The sequence below is a fragment of the Hesperophylax consimilis genome, chromosome 27 (genome assembly GCF_061612785.1).
Source record: "Hesperophylax consimilis isolate HC1 chromosome 27, BYU_Hcon_1.0, whole genome shotgun sequence".
In the NCBI taxonomy this organism is placed as follows: Eukaryota; Metazoa; Arthropoda; class Insecta; order Trichoptera; family Limnephilidae; genus Hesperophylax; species Hesperophylax consimilis.
The window spans coordinates 20,584,645-20,604,850 of record NC_142862.1 but is presented as its reverse complement, the minus strand read 5'-3'; the positions used below and the strand labels follow the sequence as shown (position 1 = coordinate 20,604,850).

Sequence of the window (20,206 nt, the reverse complement as noted above, 5' to 3'; positions counted from 1 at the left end):
TTTCGCGGGTCTATCCAGCACTTTACTGAAATCCAAATATTTATTACAAAATTTTTTGTTTTTCGGCACTTTTAAAATTCAAATATTTATAACTAAGTTTTTTCGGGTTTATCCAGCTTTTTATTGAAATCCAAATATTTATAACTAAGTTTTTTCGGGTTTATCCAGCACTATACTGAAATCCAAATATTTTTAACTTAATTTTTGGTTTATCGAGCAATATACTGAAATCCAAATATTTATAACTATGTTTTCAGGGGTTTATCCAACACTAAATTGAAATCCAAATATTAATAATTATGTTTTTTCGTTTTTATTCAGCCTTAAACTGAAATCCAAATATTTGTAACTAAGTTTTTTCGGGTTTACTATACTGAAATCCAAATATTTATAAAGATTTTTTTGGGTTTATCCAGCAAATCTAAAATCCAAATATTTTTAACTAAGTTTTTTTGGGTTTATCCAGTACTACTGAAATCCAAATATTTATAACTAAGTTTTTTCGGGTTTATCCAGCTCTATTCTGATATTCCATATATTTATAAGTAAGAATTTTGGGGTTTATTCAGCCATATATTGAAATCCACTAATAATAACTAAGTTTTTTCGGGTTTATACAGCACTATACTGAAATCCAAATATTTATAACAATTTTTTTGGGTTTATCCAGCACAATATTGATATCTAAATATTTATACTTAGATTTTTGGGTTTATACAGCACTATATTGATATCCAAATATTTATTACTCAGTTTTTTCGTTTTTATCCAGCACTATACAGAAATCCAAATATTTTAACTTAGTTTTTTATGGTTTATCTAGAACTATACTGAAATCGAAATATTTATAGCTAAGTTTTTTCGGGTTTATCCAGCACTATACTTATATTCCATATATTAATAACTAAGAATTTTGGGGTTTATTCAGCACTATACAGAAATCCAAATATTTATAACCAAGTTTTTTTTGGTTTATCCACTCCTATACTGAAATGCAAATATTTATAACTAAGTTTTCGCGGGTCTATCCAGCACTTTACTGAAATCCAAATATTTATTACTAAATTTTTTGTTTTTCGGCACTTTTAAAATTCAGATATTCATAACTTAGTTTTTTCGGGTTTATCCAGCACAATTATGTAATTTTATTATTTATTACTAAATAATTGGTTTATCCACTATAAAGAACCAAATATTTATATCTTAGTTTTTTCGGGTTTATCCAGCACTATATTGATTTCCATATATATATATATATAACTAAGATTTTTGCTGTTTATCCAGCACTTTATTGAAATCCAAATATTTATAACTAAGTTTTTTCGGGTTTATCCAACACTATACTGAAATCCAAATATTTATAGCTAAATAATTGGTTTATCGAGCAATATACTGAAATCCAAATATTCATAACTATGTTTTTAGGGGTTTATCCACACTAAATTGAAATCCAAATATTTATAACTATGTTTTTTCGTTTTTATTCAGCACTATACAGAAATCCAAATATTTATAACTAAGTTTTTTCGCGTTTATCTAGAACTATACTGAAATGCAAATATTTATAACTCAGTTTTTTCGTGTCTATCCAGCACTATACTGGAATCGAAATATTTATAACGAAGTTGTTTTGTTTATTCAGCATTATACTGAAATTCAAATGTTTATAGCTACGTTTTTTTGGTTTGTCCAGCACTTTACTGAAATCCAAATATTTATAACTAAGTTTTTTCGGGTTTATCCAGCACGATATTGATATGCAAATATTTATAACTAAGAGTTTAAGGGTTTATCCAGCACTTCTGAAATCCAAATATTTATAACTTAATTTTTTCGGGATTATCCAGAACAATATTCATATCCAAATATTAAAACTCAGATTTTTATGTTTTATCCAGCACTTTATTGAAATCCAAATATTTATTACTAAATTTTTTCGGGTTATTTCAGCACTTTACTGAAATCCAAATAATTATAACTAAGATTTCTGGGTTTATACATCACTACATTGATATCAACATATTTTTAACTATATTATTGGTTTATCGAGCACTTTTAAAATCTCAATATTTATCACTAGTTTTTTTGGTTTATCCAGCACTATACTGAAATCAAAGTATTTATAAGTTAGATTTTGGTATATCCAGCACTAAACTGTAATCCAAATTTTTATATCTTAGATTTTTGGAATTATACAGAACTACATTGATATCCAAATATTTATAACTAAGTTTTTTCGGTTTTATCAGCACTATATTGATATCCAAATATTTATACTTTAGATTTTTTGGGTGTATTCAGCATTATATTGAAATCCAAATATTTATAACTGTGTTTCTTTGGGTTAATCAAGCTTTATAATGAAATCCAAATATTTATAACTAAGAGTTTAAGGGTTTATCCAGCACTTCTGAAATCAAAATATTTATAACTACGTTTTTTCGGTTTTATCCAGCACAATACTGAAATCCAAATATTTTTTGCTAAATTATTGGTTTATCCACTATTATAATCCAAATATTTATAACCAAGTTTTTTTTTGTTTATCCACTACTATACTGAAATGCCAATATTTATTACTAATTTTTTTGTTTTACGAGCACTATAAAAATTCAAATATTTATTACTAAGTTTTTTCGGGTTTATCCAGCACAATACTGTCATATAAATATTTATAACTAAATAATCGGTTTATTCACTTTTAAGAACCAAATATTTATAGCTTAGTTTTTTCGGGTTAATCCAGCACTTTATTGAAATCCAAATATTTATAACTAAGTTTTTTCGGGTTTATCTAAAACTATACTGAAATCCTAATATAAATAACTAAATTTTTTCGGGTTTATCCAGTACACTACTGTTATTAAAATATTTATTACTTAATAATATGTTTATCCACTATTAAAAACCAAATATTTATAGCTTAGTTTTTTTGGTTTATCCAGCACTATACTGAAATCCAATTATTTATCACTTAATTATTGGTTTATCGAGCAATATACGGAAATCCAAATATTTATAACTTTGTTTTTAGGGGTTTATCCAACACTAAATTGAAATCCAAATATTTATAACTATGTTTTTTCGTTTTTATTCAGCACTATACAGAAATCCAAATATTTATAACTAAGTTTTTTCGGGTTTATCCAGCACTATATTGATATCCAAACATTTATACTTTAGATTTTTTGGGTGTATTCAGCATTATATTGAAATCCAAATATTTATAACTAAGTTTCTTTGGGTTTATCAAGCTTTATACTGAAATCCAAATATTTATAACTAAATAATTGGTTTATCGAGAAATGTACTGGAATCCAAATATTTATAACTATGTTTTTTGGGGTTTATCTAGCACTATACACATATAAAAATATTTTTTAACTCGGTTTTTTCGGGTTTATCTAGCACTATATTGAAATCCAAATATTTATAACTAAGTTTTTTCGATTTTATCCAGCACAATACTGAAATCCAAATATTTTTTGCTCAATTATTGGTTTATCCACTATTATAATCCAAATATTTATAACCAAGTTTTTTTTGGTTTATCCACTACTATACTGAAATGCAAATGTTTATAACTAAGTCTTAGCGGGTCTATCCAGCACTTTACTCAAATACAAATATTTATTACAATATTTTTAGTTTTTCTAACACTATTAAAATTCAAATATTTATAACTAAGTTTTTTCGGGTTTATCCAGCACAATACTGTAATTTAAATATTTATTACAAAATAATTATTTTATCCACTATTATAAACCAAATATTTATAGCTTAGTTTTTTAGGTTTATCCAGCACTATACCGAAATCCAAATATTTATTACTTAGTTTTTTCGGGTTTACTCAGCACTATATTGATATCCATATATATATAACTAAGATTTTTGGGGTTTATACAGCACTTTTTTGAAATCCAAATATTTATGACTAAGTTTTTTCGGGTTTATCCAGCACTATACTGAAATCCAAATATTTATAACTAAATTATTGGTTTATCGAGCAATATACTGAAATCTAAATATTTATTACTATGTTTTTTGGGGTTTATACAACAGTTAACTGAAATCCAAAAATTTATAACTATTTTTTTTCGTTTTTATCCAGCACTATACAGAAATCCAAATATTTATAACAAAGTTTTTTCGGGTTCATCTAGAACTATACTGAAATCCAAACATTTATAACTTAGTGTTTTTGGGTTTATCCAGCTCTATACTGATATTCAATATATTTATAACTAAGCGTTTTGGGGTTTATTCAGCACTATATTGAAATCCAAATAATAATAACTAAGTTTTATTACTATTATACACTATTCTACACTATTGTAATACAAATATTAATAACCAAGTTTTTTTTGGTGTATCCACTACTATACAGAAATGCAAATATTTATAACTTAGTTTTTTCGGGTCTATCCAGCACTATACTGAAATCCAAATATTTATTACTAATTTTTTGGTTTTTCGAGCACTATTAAAATCCAAATATTTATAACTAAGTTTTTTCAGGTTTATCCAGCACAATACTGTAATTTAAATATTCATTACTAAATAATTGGTTTATCCACTATTAAAAACCAAATATTTATAGCTTAGTTTTTTCGGGTTTATCCAGCACTATATTGATATCCATATATATATAATTAAAAATTTCGGGGTCTATCCATTACTTTATGAAATCCAAATATTTATAACTAAGTTTTTTCGGGTTTATCCAGCACTATACTAATATTCCATATATTTATAACTAAGAATTTTGGGGTTTATTCAGCACTATATTGAAATCCAAATAATAATAACTTAGTTTTTACGGGTTTATCCAGCACTATACTGAAATTCAAATATTTATAACTATTTTTTTGGGTTTATCCAGCAATTCTTAAATCCAAATATTTATAACTAAGTTTTTTTGGGTTTATCCAGCACTACTGAAATCCAAATATTTATAACAATTTTTTTCGGGTTTATCCAGCACAATATTGTTATCCAAATATTTATAACTTAGATTTTTGGGTTTATACAGCACTATATTGATATCCAAATATTTATAACTTTAATTTTTGGGTTTATCCAGCACTTTATTGAAATCCAAATATTTATTACTTAGTTTTTTTTTGGTTTATCCAACACTATACTGAAATTCAAATATTTATAACTAAGTTTTTTTGGTTTATCCTGCATTATACTGAAATCCAAATATTCATAACTAAGTTTTTTGGGGTTTATTCAGCACTATACTGAAATCCAAATATTTCTAAGTTTTTTTCGTTCATCAAGTGTTACCGGTATCCAACTTTTTCTAACTAAGCATTATTGGTTTATCTTTTCTTATTCAGACAACTAACAATTAGCTGTTCTGAATTTATTGTACTAACAAAATTCCAGTCCGTTCTGTTTTATAACGGCGTCCGAATTGTTATTTATTTATTTATTTTATTGACGCCCTATTGGTCATAAAAATTTCAAATTTCATTTTTAAAATCAGTATAAAACAAACAATAGAAAATCGAAATAAAATATAATGATTTCTCATACATTATTTACATTTAAAAAGTGGTGGACTAATTTGGCTATAAATGTTTTGAAGTTTAAATTAAATATGTCAGCGACATCACTTAGTTCATTGCCCAACCTATGTATTTTTTCTAACACAGAATTCGTAGCGAAGTTATTGTTGTAGAATAAAATATTCCGTCCAGTATATTTTGGAGGTATATGTAAAGATAGCAAGTTTATAGTGGCAGGGCACCTTGAATGAACAATTTTATATAATAAAAGGAGATAAAATATTTTTCGCCTTTCAGATAATTTCGATAAGTTAAGTTTACTGGGTAAATTGACATAATTGATTTCAATAATAGGAATGCCAATTTTGAAATTAATAAAACGTAAAAAAAAAATTTGAATTTTTTCAATTTGTAAACAATGAGTGTTGAAATGAGGACACCAAATGGTTGCATTGTATTCAACCTGACTTCTAACCAGAGACGTGTATAAATAGTAATTTTATAGTTTTTATGTTATTAAAGTCTTTAGCGATTCTGAGAATAAATCCAAGCATTTGTTATCTCTTACTGGTAATGATGCTATTAATGTGATTCAAGAAGCGTAATTTGGAGTCAAAGATAACTCCAAGGTCATTGAATTCAAAAACTCTTTTTAGATTGGCATTGTTAATTGAGTAGTCGAATAATAAAGGGGTTTTAGATCTATGGAAACTGATCGTTTGGCATTTGTTGATATTAAGATGTAATTTGTTTTCGATGCACCATTCATTAAGTTTATTTAAGTTCATTTGTAGAGTTAAACAATCAGAAGAATTACCGATCAATTTAACTATCTTTAGATCGTCGGCGAATAGAATAAAGTGAATATTATCGAAAATTAGTGAAATGTCATTAATAAATAGTAGGAAAAGAATTGGTCCTAGGTGGGAACCTTGGGGGACCCCACTTAAGGTTAAAAAAAGTGCAAGAAGTTGTGGAGGTAATTTTTACAGATAATTTTCTGTATGATAAGTAACTTCTAAGCCATTCGAGAAATTTTCCGCTTATTCCCAAGTGTTCTAATTTTTCCATTAAAATGCGATGAGAAATAGTATCAAAGGCTTTGCTAAAGTCAGTATAAAATGTATCAACTTGAAGACCCTTGGACAGTGCATTAAAAATAATTTTTTGTAAAACAATAAGTTAGATGACGTTGATCTGTCTGGCATAAAACCATGTTGAAATGTTGATATAATTGGTTTAATTTGATGCATGATTTTTATTAATATAATCTTTTCTAAAAGTTTAGGTAGTGATAACTTTATACATATGGGTCTATAATTTTCAATTTGACATTTATCTCCTTTTTTTAAAAATAGGTGTTATAAAGCTACTTTTCCAAATTTCAGGCAAACAACCTGTAGATAAGGATAAATTGAAAATTATAGTAAAAGGAAGAGCTAGAACATGAATACAGTTTTTAAGTAATATTGAGGGAATCATATCTGGCCCCGAATTCGATCTGGTATCCAGCTGTTTGATAAAAGTCACAACATCATTTACTACCACATGGATGTTATGCAAGTTGAGTGAGCTTTCGGTAAATTGGGGTTTATCAGATATTATGTTGTCATTGTCTTCAACATATACACTCTTGAAGAAATCTGCAAATAAATTTACAATATCGTTTTTGTCATGACCCACTTTTTTCCCGTAAAACATTGTACCGGGAAAGTTAGAGTTATTTTTCCGAAAGGAGTTAGCGTAATTCCAAAATTTATTAATATTTGCTAAAATTGAATTTTCACCATTGATAATGACCAACTAACCTGTAGTCCATTCTGTTGCAGAAGTCCCATGCGCTGGCCGTGCACTGCACGCTCCTATCGGAAGGTCTGGACAACATTGAAGTTCTCCAGAACTCTGGTGGAAGGGACTTTAAACCCATGGAAGTGTAGTACTCTTCCGCTAGCTGGAACATTCTGAAAAAATCGCATGAATTTGGATAAATCAACTTCTCCGCAGCAGATAGCTTCTTGGGATCTTAGGAATTCTCTGGAAGAATCAATTTCTCTGGAAAAGACAACTTTCCCGAAGGGATAACTCTTCCGGAGTTCAGAAATTCACAGGAATAGACAATTTCCATCGAGGAGACATCTTCTCTGGATGGATAACTTCTCCGGAGCTTAGTAATTCTCAGAAATAGACAATTAATATCCTTGGAGGAGACAGATACTCCGGATTGTTAACTTGTCCGGAGTTTAGGAATTCTCTGGCAGACACAATTTTCCTCTAACAGATAACTTACCTGGAGTGATAACTTCTCCGGAGTTTATGAATTCTCTGGAAGAGACAAATAATATCCCTGGAGGAGAAAGATACTCCGGAGGGTTAACTTCTCCGGAGTTTAGGAATTCTCTGGAAGACTAAATTTCCCCGGAGGTGATAATTTCTCCAGAGGATACATCTTCCCAGGAAACAACTTATCTGGAGGTGACAACCTCCACAGAAAGCTGAAATATAGATTAGTTCATGCAATGGATTATTTTAATTCGCGAAAGTGATGACAGCGACAACGTGCAACTGCTTTTCAAAGATCACTTTCAAGCCAAGTTAATTTAAAAAGAAGAAAAAAAAAATTCTCTAAGGCAGGAAAGCATTAACAAAGCAAAGCAATGGAAATCTGTTTCGATCTTATTGACCTTTTTCGTCGACCATGTTTATACTGAACACCGAATCAATGCTTTTCTTTTTTGCTTCTCAACGTCGGGCGTCGCGGTTTCGATTACCTGTAAGTCCTCTATAGTGATGCAATAGACAATGAAATATTTTCCAAATATAATTGTGGAAGTTGGAGGAATTCTAATATTGTCAGGTTATTCATTACCCTGAGAGTGTTTTTATTTCTTTAAAGACAACAATACTTCATTGTTTCTTCCATCCCAGGTGAGAAGTCAATGTACTTATTTATTTCCGTTACTAAAACCATGACATATAATAAAAAGTGTGTTATTGTTGACATATTAAAAAAAGTGAATTTCAGAGTGCCTTTGCATCATGCAATAAAAATAAAAATATATTTTTCTAAATGTAAATTCTTTCTTCTTTACGTGATCATCTACTGTCACTGAGCAATATCCATATAACAATATTATTCATATTAATAACCAAATGGAAATACCGATTTTTATTCTCCTGGAATTTTATTCTTGCGGGCAGGTTCACTTATGAGCGTTTTTACCATGTATATTGTGACATTACCGTCACTGCAAAAATTAAAACAAACGACCTTATAACACCTTATGACCTTATAATTGCAAAAATTATTCCTGTACATAAAGATGAATGTAAAAAAAATGTCCAAAATTATCGTCCAATCTCTATACTTCCAGCTATCTCTAAAATTTTTGAAAGTGTCATTAAAGAAAGACTATTGAAATATCTCGAACACAACAAAATTCTCACGTCAAAACAATATGGTTTCAGACGACAATCTAACACTAAATGTGCAGCTTTCGATTTTATATCAAATCTGCAGAAACATATAGATGACGGTGATTTTACGGCGGCAATATTTATTGATCTAAAGAAGGCGTTTGACACGGTGGATCATAACGTATTGATCGAAAAACTGAAGCATTTGGGTATTGTTGGTACACCTCTGGAGCTTTTCCGATCTTATTTATCAAATCGCTTTTCGGCAGTAGAATTTGGAGGAGAAATGAGTGAATTAGGTAAAATAACATGTGGAGTACCACAGGGATCAATTCTTGGACCGTTGCTATTCCTAATCTACGTGAATGATATAACAAAGTGGGGTATTAAAGGAACTATACAACTTTATGCTGACGATACGGTAATTTTTTACAATAAACTGAACCTAGCGGAGCTTAAAACGGAGATGAATGCTGATATTTCCCATCTCACAAACTGGTTGAGAATAAACAAACTAACTCTTAACGTAAAAAAAAACCATTATATACTTTTCGGTAACAAGAAAAATTTCAGCCTCGATATTAAAATTGGAGACAACTGCCTCGAAAAGAAAATGAACACAAAATATTTGGGTCTGATCGTAGATTCCCAACTCACGTGGGATCTCCATATAAATCATATAAAAGAGAAAATTACCCCTATAACTGGTGTACTATATAGGCTTCAAGGATTACTACCCATTCCTTTACTAACTTCAGTATACTATGCCATGGTACATTCACACCTTTCCTATCTCTGCTGTATCTGGGGTTTTGCCTCAAAGAAATTGATAGCTGACCTGCAGGTGGCTCAAAACCGAGCTCTCAGAAATGTGTTTGAACTTCCATGGGACACTCATGTTAGGGACATCTATTCAGTTTCTGGTATCCTTCCAATTACAATCCTTCCTAAATATGAAATCACAAGCACCATCCTACAAATTACCCAAAAATCAACTCACACCAACATCAAGCCACTTTACAATCAAGACATCCACAACCACAATACTCGAAATAACAATAAAATCCGCATTCCTCAAACACACACTACAAAATATGGGTTAAAATCACTGAACTATATTGCCTTTACACTATATAATTCGCTTCCAGATATGTACAAACACATCCACCATAATAAAAAATTGCAAAGCAATGCTTTAAAAGAATATTTTTTAACTACATTTAAAAATGAAAATATGTAACTGTGTTGACATTTCTTGTTGTATCTTATCCATGTTTTTTTTTTTCTTTCTGTACCTGTTTCTATTGTTTTTTGTTCTACTTAACGTGTCATTATTTTAATTTTTAATTTTTATGCTGTATTGAATGTGAAACTTATATTTGATATCAAAATACCGTTGTAAAATTGTTCCTACTACCTCCTACATATGAATTGTAAGTTCCTCCTGTCCTAAAATGAGTTCTGTTACTCATCAGGATTGCTCTAGCAAGAAATAAACACAATAAAAAAAAAATAAAAAAAAAAAATAAAATAAAAAAACATTTATGTGCTCCTTGTGTTTTGTTCCTGTCGACAGGTTCACGTTTTGATGTTACTTAGCGAAGACGATAATCACGAAAAGTCTGAATTCTCGACAAATCAGTTCAAAAATAATTTTCTGTTAAAAATATTATATTACAGTTAAGTACTTTATCGCTTGTCTGAATTCTCCTAACGGACACTTCCAATTTTGAAAATATCACTTAAATTCGAGGCAAATTTAAGTTCTAGAGTTCAATGAACTGAAGTTACAGACAAACAGAGTTACAGGTCTTTTTCTTTTTTCGTATGGTGGGGGTCAGAGGGGGACATCTAGGTCTGAGAGCCAGTCTAGGGCCTCAGGCGTCGCCATATGGGCCTCATCAATACCGCAGGGGAATGAATGGAGCGGGCATTTGTTGACCACATGTTCGGTGGTCTGCGCGGTACCACATTCACATATCGCCGAATCTTTAAAGCCCCATCTGTGCATCATGTTGGCACAGCGGCTATGGGAGCACCTCTATTGATGGCGGACCAGGTTTTGCGAGGCAATGAGAACCCAGGCTGTCTCTCGGTGGGGTCCTGTATGAGATGGGCATTTCCCACATTGGCCGTTTGCCACTCAAGTTTCCACCTATCTTCTGGGGTGGGATGTAATCGGAGGAAGCTCTCTCCTTCCGCCCAGAAGGGCTTTCGGGACTTCAAGCGGCATGCCGGGTTGGAGACGACATCTTCGTGCAAAGGTATTGCGCTTTTTTGCAGCGCCTTCTTGTATTCCCTCAGTATTGCAATTTCTTGCCTGATGTTTGGCGGGGTTATGTTTGCAAGTACGGGGAGCCAAGGGAGAGGAGTAGGTTTTAAATTCCTGAGAGTTACAGGTGAAATTAATATTTTTTTAATTATTTTATTAGTAATGTACCTCAGTGGTGTGAATCCCTGTCGAAGCAACTCTGCAGTAACGTCCAAATTTGGAGTTTGAGGAAAGGGCATTACGATGTCAGATATGGCTTTCCAATTTTGAGCCCACATGTTGCCTGGAAAAAAATATGTTAAAATAATATATGTTTATCAAAATTCAACGTAAGTAATGATACGATGCGTAATGAACAGATTTAAGAAAGACATTTAAATTATTATTATTTTTAAGGAAAGACAAACATTCCTGGGTTACGAATAACCTGACAATATTTTAAAATCTCCTACCACCAACACAGTAAGCGGAAAATGTTGCTTGTGTTCTGATGGAGGACTTGGCCAGCCGAAGAATTGAACACACTGCGCCTGGGTGGGACTCAAGCGCGATATCAACTCAGCCACTGACCGGTCGGATTTGGATACGTAGAACGGATGTCAGGAGTGTATAAGACGTGAAATTGGATGGAAAAAGGAGTAAGGGATCTCTCAGAAATGTATGTCGTCAGTCATCAGTCTGGTCAGCTCAAAAGTTATTTATGAATGAGTAGTAACCGACGTTTTTAGGGGTTGTGAATGATTTGAGGTATTGTTTTGAGATTGTGAATTCTAGGAAAAGCATCGATTTTTCTCTACTTTCTATAAATATAACATGCATTTATTTTATATACAAAGCTTCCGGAAGAAATTCTCTAAAGGATGGTAAAAAACCCTTTCAAAATCTATTGCGTAGTTTAGAAGAACTAATCGTACAAACAGACTGACGTGCATAGCGACATTATTTTATACTACTAAGTTAGATATAGAGAATGTAGCAAGTGTGTGTACTAAGACATAACATACGGTGGTGAAAATACGAGATGGTTGGTTAATACCTAAAAGAATGGCTGGAATAATTTAATAAACGTAGTGTAATCAATGTAATAAGTATTAGAGAGAGGATTGGATGTGACAATCGGATGGTTGGAAAGCAGTGACTAGAGAATATTACACGAGGCACAAGAGGATGGAAAGTGAAGTCTGGATGTCCCAGAAAAGCCCCACGGTGAAATAAACCAACACTGGTTATGTCGAGAGTTGGAGCAATAGAAAAAATTAAAGAACAATTAATGTACGTTGTGTAGCGTCATAAGCCCTCCGCCTAAAGTTGCGGGGAAATGGGATCGTGAACGTGGAGTAATAACAGGAGGAATAAATATGTATGAGAAGTTGCATGAATTTTGATGAAACAAGGACAATCAGAAAGAGTTATGCACCTGGTATCATGGTACCTGCCCCGTAGATGAAACCACGTGGAGTCTAAATAGTTTGTCGTCAAACTACACGGAGTTATAGGGTTTTCACTATCATTTAGAGAATTTCTCCCGGAAGGCTTACATATATAATATTTGCATATTGTGATTATAGAGAGTAGAGAAAAGTCAATGTTTGTTTTAAAATCAAGTCGTAAAAATATTTTTTCGAGCACTACATTGCTAACGCTGGCTAAACCTTATGAGATACATCAAAATAATGTATGATGGTATTGTATATCTTAAAAAGTTCTAAACAAAAGTCCAGGATGGTATATATAAATCTCATAAGGATAATCCCCAGCAACGCCAGGTACACGTCGGCTAGTTCTGATATAAAATTGTGTCAATTTATTAAAAATCTGGTCAGTTAAAAGCCAATTTTTTGACGTGGCTGACGAAACACGTGTTCATACAAATATTTATATTGGCATATTGATATTATCGCATACCATCATGATATTTATAAAGAAAAGAACATGTGTTCTCGATATATTCGGAATGACTAAGATTTTATCTGGAAATTAGCATGCTATCACTTTTTTTAACAGGATCATTTTTCTCCGTGTAAAATTTCAAACCTCGAGAAACTCGTGGTTACTGGTAAAGTGGAAGGCGGGAGGAGCAGAGGAAAATAACCGATTCTTTAGACATATCAAGTATCAAAGACGTCCGGATCATCGGTTTCAATGGAACTCATAAAATGGAGTGGGGGTCACCCGGGTCACGATCCTCGGCAATGAAGATACAACCAAAGAAGAAGTTTGTTAGTTAAATAAATAATTACCTAATAGATGTGCTGGAATCGGTCCATCAGGTCTAACACTGGCCTCTCCGTATCTCTGAACCAGTTTTCTTCTTACATAGGTGAACAGTTGCTTGTATAGCGGCTGAAGCTGGTTGTAGACCTCGGCCAGATCTTCCCTCAGAGAAGTGTCTTCGTAAAGAGACCTCATTTGGTCTCCAGCATCTGTGAACGCTGAAATTGTGCAAAACATAAGTTTGACAAGCTGAAGAAATGCTTTGGAGTCTGGAACTTCGGTGGTGTTTTGGCTCTCCACGAAGCGGAGAACTGCGAGCATTGAAAAAACTACTGAAGAAGAATTGATTTTAAATTTTTTACATAGCTATTAGGCTCTACAACATACGAAACAACACGGATTTCTTTAAAAAAGATCAGTACTAAGAAACTAGGTAAATTTTACGGAATAATTAATAGTGCAATATGGACAATAGAAACCAAGTAGATGTAATCTACACTGATTACTCTAAGGCCTTCGATAAGGTAAACCATTTCATTCAAAAATTAAAACAATTAGGCATCCATGGTGACTTACTCCGGTGGCTCACTACATACCTTTGGAGTAGACTTCAAAGTGTCTTAGTTGAGGGAACAAAGTCCAGCTTCTTCTCTGTGCCCACCGGTGTACCTCTAGGTTCTCATTTAGGCCCATTATTATTTAATGTGTATATATACGATATTTACAAATGTTTTAACATGCTTATTACCTAGCATATGCAGATGATAAAAAAATATACTTAGTTATTAAATCAATCAACGACTGCATTAAACTTCAAGAGGACCTCAATGGTCTTTTTGTCTATTGCGCACAATATAATACAAAATTTTACAGCATTGACATTTTTGGTAATTACATAAAAAAATATCGATATGAAGTAATATTCTTTAAATATTCTTTAAGTATCTGAATACGTCTGTCTCGACACAGGTGTACCCTAGTGAGACAGATGTCGATAAATACACGTAAAAAACTTTATATTGATAGATAAATAAATAAAATTTAAAAAAAAAATGTGTACGATCGATTATTAATATGAGAGTATGGAATGTATCGGGAGCATCTCCTATCCTCTTCCTATTTTCCTCTTCTTCTGCCCATCCTTTAACACCAAATTAATTTTAAGATATTAAAACTTCATTTTCAATTAACTTTAGCGTAAGAAACTTCTGTGGCTTAACTTCAGTTAACTTGTATATTTATATCTATCATTGTATATTATTTAAAAGCTGCTTGTTTCTTACAATTAAATAAATAAAATGTCCGGTATTATGCTATATGCCGAGCAGAATCAGTAAATATGTGGCAAGAATAATTGCTTCGCTATCTTGATGAAAATTTATAGAGTTGGTGATTGAAACAAAAAGTGATTAAAAGAATTCTTTTATTTTTCTCCTTTAATTTGTCGATTGTTAGAATGTGAAAACAGTATTGTCACAAACAATAGTGTGCGGACTGCATTATGACAAAGCAAGTTTAATGTGTGATATGTGTATCATCATTATTATTTATTATATTGGTCTCGTGTCAACCCGTAACACCGTAATGATTCAAGTACATATCTCCAAACTTCAGTGCGCGATTATAATATAATGTGAATAAAAAAACCACTTAAATTGTTTTGTTGATAAGTATAATATTATTGTCTTGACTTCACTGTTTACCTATTAAGTTACTTGCGTCATTCGTACTACCGCGTAGATATGGAAATCTAAGACTGGAGATAGTTGAACCAATTTTAAGGTTACCTTAATTTGAAGGTTTATGAAAAAATACTCATACTCAACGGCGGGTAATTTAGTTACCGACCAAATTATTATATTATTATTTATCTAAATCTTCTAGAAATTAAACTATAAGCACATAAATTGATCGAGAAAAATGCTACAACTGACCCCGACGGGGTGTCAGTTGTACCAGTAGTGGAATTTGGATTATAACACAGAATTTAGGTATGAAGAACAGTTATTTTATTTTTATATAGTTAAAAATTACCAATAATTTATGTAATAAATTGACTTAACAAATATATTTTAATATCGTAGCTTGTTTTAATTTTCAGCAAAAAAAAAGTATTGGTATAATCTGAAACAATTGTTTCTGTGGTACAACTGTCCCTCCAAATAATCTATATTTTTTACATTGAAAACAGGAATTTTATCATACAACATCTCGATAACGCTTAAAAAAAATATTTTCGGTTTTGTACATTGAATGTGGCGGGCGGATTTGAGTTCAGCTTAGTCTTGGGAGCTGTATTCACAGAAACATTAAAAAACTACGGGTTAGTTGTACCAGGGGGTCAATTGTACCGGTACAATCATCCCCGGATAAATCGGTACAACTATCACCGAACGGTTAGTTCAAATTAAAATGCAAAGTTTTGGTTATATCTCTAATCATGAACGCTTCAAAACCCGTCCTAAAATAAACACATTTGCCCAAAATGTGTGGGTAGTGAAATAGGTACAAAGAGTGTAAAGTAATATTACACTATGAATGTAATCGAAAAAAGTTACTTTTGTAATTTAAAAAAATCTTCTTCCAATTGCAAATGTCCGGGATCCACTGTGTCCCGTGGGCTAATGGTGACAAATCCCCATGGTCAGGGCCATCGCCTGAAGACGAATCATAAACGTACCTTATACAGTTAGCAAGCTATTCGCCTTGGTACAACTAAACCGGAGCACAATTTTCTCCGGTCTCCCCAACGTTTAAGCTTATGCGAACTCTTGTAAATGACGGGAGATAGATTCCTGCAGTAAGCTTTCACACTAAAAGGCATGTGGATCAAAATGGGTCAACTTATTTAGTTAACCATGTTCACCGTCCAACTTAAATAAGGCACAAGGCTGACTCAGAGATGTTGATGTTCATCATTAACCTAATTAGACGGTTCGTATGGCAACTCACCGTTAAGCCTCGCAGCCTGATTAGCCAACTGCACATATCTCATGAACTTGTTCTTCAACTTCGGTCCTGTCTTCTCCCTGAAGCTTTTCCAAACATACAGCAGCTCCTTCTCTATCCTTGAATGTCCCAAAATCCTCGAAATCTCAGGGTCCAATTGCATATCACAATAACTCTGCATATTATCATTGCTCGAAGAATGCTGGTGGGATGGGTAATGACTCATCTGGCCTTCATATGCCGTGGAATCAAACTGAGAACTTTGATGGGCGTTGGATTGATAGGTTAGGGATGGGTTGTAATTGGAAGTTGATGGCGAGCCTTGACGGTCGTAGCCTCTGAATTGATAGGGGTTGTCGTATGTTGATGAAGACCGGGAGTCAGGAAGGTTGTGAGAGTATGGACATATTTTAGCGCTGTTATATGTGTCTTTCATCTCGGAAATCAGCTGCTGGATCTGTAAAAATAAGACACTTTTATTTTCATTTTATTTTTTATGTTTCATCATTGCAATGTAGAAAGTGATGGGTCGGCAGCAGCTGGCCGGATGTCACATCCGCATCTGGAAGAGTATAAAATGGCAATACGTCCATTTGGCAAAGAGTCCGTTTCCTAGTGGTTAGTGTATATTTATTGTTTATGTTTAAATGGTGGAGCGCGTCATCGCATAGTGATTTTGTACATGAAATGTGGGTAGAGTCTGCCATGTGCTGCGACTTGCCAAGACACCAAGAAGACAAGGCGCTGATGATACCTGACACCCAACACAGCATCCTTAAGGCGCCAGACCCCTTTTGGCTCAAGGATGGTGACTGGCTCAAGCCCGACCGGAATGGTGCGAACTGAAGGGTCAGTCGATGAGGTTGCCCATCTCTAGAGACGCGCTGTACCATTATCTATCAAGCACTGCTCACTTCTATATATTTGTCGTCTGGCAGCGCTGCGCGGCTGGGCAGGATGATGCGGGCCATCTGCCTACGGGCTGAAGGGTCGGGCAGCCGGCGCCAGTCGAAGGAGGCAGCTCGCCTCCAGGAGAGACGCTCAAACTTGGCGCTCAGTGCGAGTTCCTCGGTCATCCGCCGCTTGTTGGTTTCTGTGATGTTGGTTACGAAACGCCATTGTGCTGTCGTCACCCTGAAATACACCAGATATTGTTTACCGAAATGGTCCGTACATTTTCTCTTCACATTTCAAAGTGTTTAAGGTTAAACGCAACGCTCGTTGTATTCTACGTGTTCACAGATGGCGTTAATTAATTTAATTTTGTTTAAATACGCTTTTGCAAGGTATTGCTTTGCAATATTAAGACAAATCATTTGTTTGCGCCCGTATATACGCAATATGAATATGAATCAATAGTTTTGTTCGTTTAAAGACTTAATTCTTTCGAGAAAGGCACACAAATACAATATTTTACCGATGATTCAATCCAATATTGTATTTGTATGCCTTTCTCGATAGAATTGAGTTTTTATATAGACAAAACTATTTATTCATATTCATATTGCGTATATGAGGGCGCAAACAAATAATTTTTCTTAATACTGTAAAGCAATACCTTGCAAAAGCGTATTTAAACAAAATTAATCAATTAACGCCATCTGTGAACACGTAGAATACAACGAGCGTTGCGTTTAACCTTAACTTTTAAAACAAATATGCCCGCTGCCCAAAAAAGGTTTGAAGCTATGATATCAAGATTTGCTTAATATTAATGCAACTAATTGTCAATAGATGTCTCTGTTGGTACCTTTGATTTATCAATAGAGCGATAGTAGTAATTTCCTGTTTTACCATAGGAACCATTTTCTTTCGTATATGTTACATAATCAAATTCTTTCTTCAAATTTTAGAATTCAAAATCGAGAGAATAACAGCATGACCAATGTGCGTCCTACCATTATAATATGTTATCAAGGAATTGATTGGAGTTTTCTTTCGAAAATGTTGCGGAACTAAAGAAGGTTGTTGATATAAAGTAAAATAGCGTGAGGATAGCTGGAAAGTTTGTTCCATGTCCGTTGTAAACCTGGGAACAAAATTTTCGGCTTTTTCAAACAAATGTTTCGGTACTAAATGGTGGTCTCTCAGCTTGCCGATACCGACTGTATATTACACTTTGGAACGTTATTCCCTATAATTCAATTTGACTGACTACAAAAATAGTGGAAATTAAAATTTCCATATGGTGTCGTAGATTACCAAAGACGCCAGTAGTATTTTATGTAGGTGATTCGTAACTGATAACCAAGAAAATTGAGTCCCAGGCCGACGCTGTTAAATTAGATAGCAATGTGATATCATATTTAATTGATAATAATGTGTACATCACACTTACTTATCCTAAATCATATTAATCTATCATAAATAGACCAACTGGTCTATTAATGGTCTAACTAGACAATCGTACAAAAAACTTCTTTTTTTTAAATTCCGATGGAAAATACAAGCTTTGGACAAATACCAGGCAATAAAATCATTTAGCATACTTTCACTCGATACAAAAAGTGAGGGAAACAAAAAAATTTCAGATATAAAATTAAACGATGGATTAAAGAACAGAAAATGCAATATTACTAAAATTTTATAACGTGTATATACGTAATACACAATATCATTACAGTACACACATATCATTATTCAGGGTTGCAGCAAAACAGACAGTGCAGTTGAGAAGGGCCGGTAGATCCCGTTGGGTGAGAGTGGGACACTGGAAGGGGTTTCACTGTATCGGGAGGGTCGTGCCGTTTTCAGTCGTTACCATGGTTCGTCGTCTACACGTTTCTTGACAACGGACGTTCTTTTGTTGCCACCCAGCAGGCCTTCCGGCTGCAATGTCTTCAAGTGGTTTCACACCATGGAAGAACTTAAGGATCGAATTCTGGAAGAAATCGCTGCTATACCCGTTGAGGTGTGCCAAAATGTAGCCGAAAACTTCAGAAATCGCTTTTATCAATGTATCGCTGCTGGGGCTGTCATCTTTCTGATGCCATCTTCAAGATTTGTTGCATACAACAGCATGAAATACCGAATAACATAAAATAAACCCCATTTCTATAAGTTGCTCCAGTTTTTTAAATAACCCTCCAAAACTGCACCGTCTGTTTTGCCGCACCATGTATACAACCGCACCTCAAAACATTTGTCGATACCGCCTTTATTATTGTATTTTAATTTATTTCATCTCAACTTAATTTTTTTTAAATTCAATGTAGAATATTTAATTTAAATTCAAGAATATTATAAAACTGTAAAAAGGTTTGACGTCAGCACGGGTGTTTTCCCCGTGCTGAGGTCCACATTATCAAAAAAAATTTAAACTATGTAAAGTTATTATATATATCTACCTGTAACACATTCCGGCTGCCTCTCTGTCGTACTCTCTGAGGAATTCCATAGCTTCACCCAAATTTGTGATAGTTCCCTGAAACAAATTGATTTACAATAATTGTTAAAAATAAAGACGTGGATACCAATATACCTATTAAAAATAAAGACGTGGATACCAATATACCTATTAAAAATAAAGACGTGGATACCAATATACCCATTAAAAATATAGACGTGGATACCAGTCTACCTATTAAAAATAAAGACATGGATACCAATCTACCCATTAAAAATAAAGACGGGGATACCAATCTACCTAATAAAAATAAAGACGTGGATAAAAATAAAGACCTATCTACCTATTAAAAATAAAGATGTGGATACCAATCTACCTGTTAAAAATAAAAACGTGGATACCCATCTACCTACCTATTAAAAATATACATTAGAAAATTTGTTTCTAAGTTAACCATCGCAATTAGGTAAATATAAAATCACGCTTTTGACACAA

The 20,206-nt window shown here is 32.9% G+C and overlaps 1 protein-coding gene across 1 annotated transcript in view; it reads right to left on the bottom strand.

The window, feature by feature from the left end:
- LOC149410733 (angiotensin-converting enzyme-like) overlaps positions 1–20,206 on the bottom strand; it is a 79,605-nt gene that overhangs the window by 32,053 nt on the left and 27,346 nt on the right. Inside the window, exons 2-8 of the mRNA XM_089648321.1 lie at positions 19,713–19,789; positions 17,280–17,499; positions 16,693–16,822; positions 16,369–16,596; positions 13,443–13,634; positions 11,371–11,485; positions 7,325–7,477 (exon numbers count right to left, since the gene is read on the bottom strand). Coding sequence (XP_089504447.1) covers positions 7,325–7,477; positions 11,371–11,485; positions 13,443–13,634; positions 16,369–16,596; positions 16,693–16,822; positions 17,280–17,499; positions 19,713–19,789 — 1,115 coding nt within the window. The remainder of the gene's footprint in view (positions 1–7,324; positions 7,478–11,370; positions 11,486–13,442; positions 13,635–16,368; positions 16,597–16,692; positions 16,823–17,279; positions 17,500–19,712; positions 19,790–20,206) is intronic.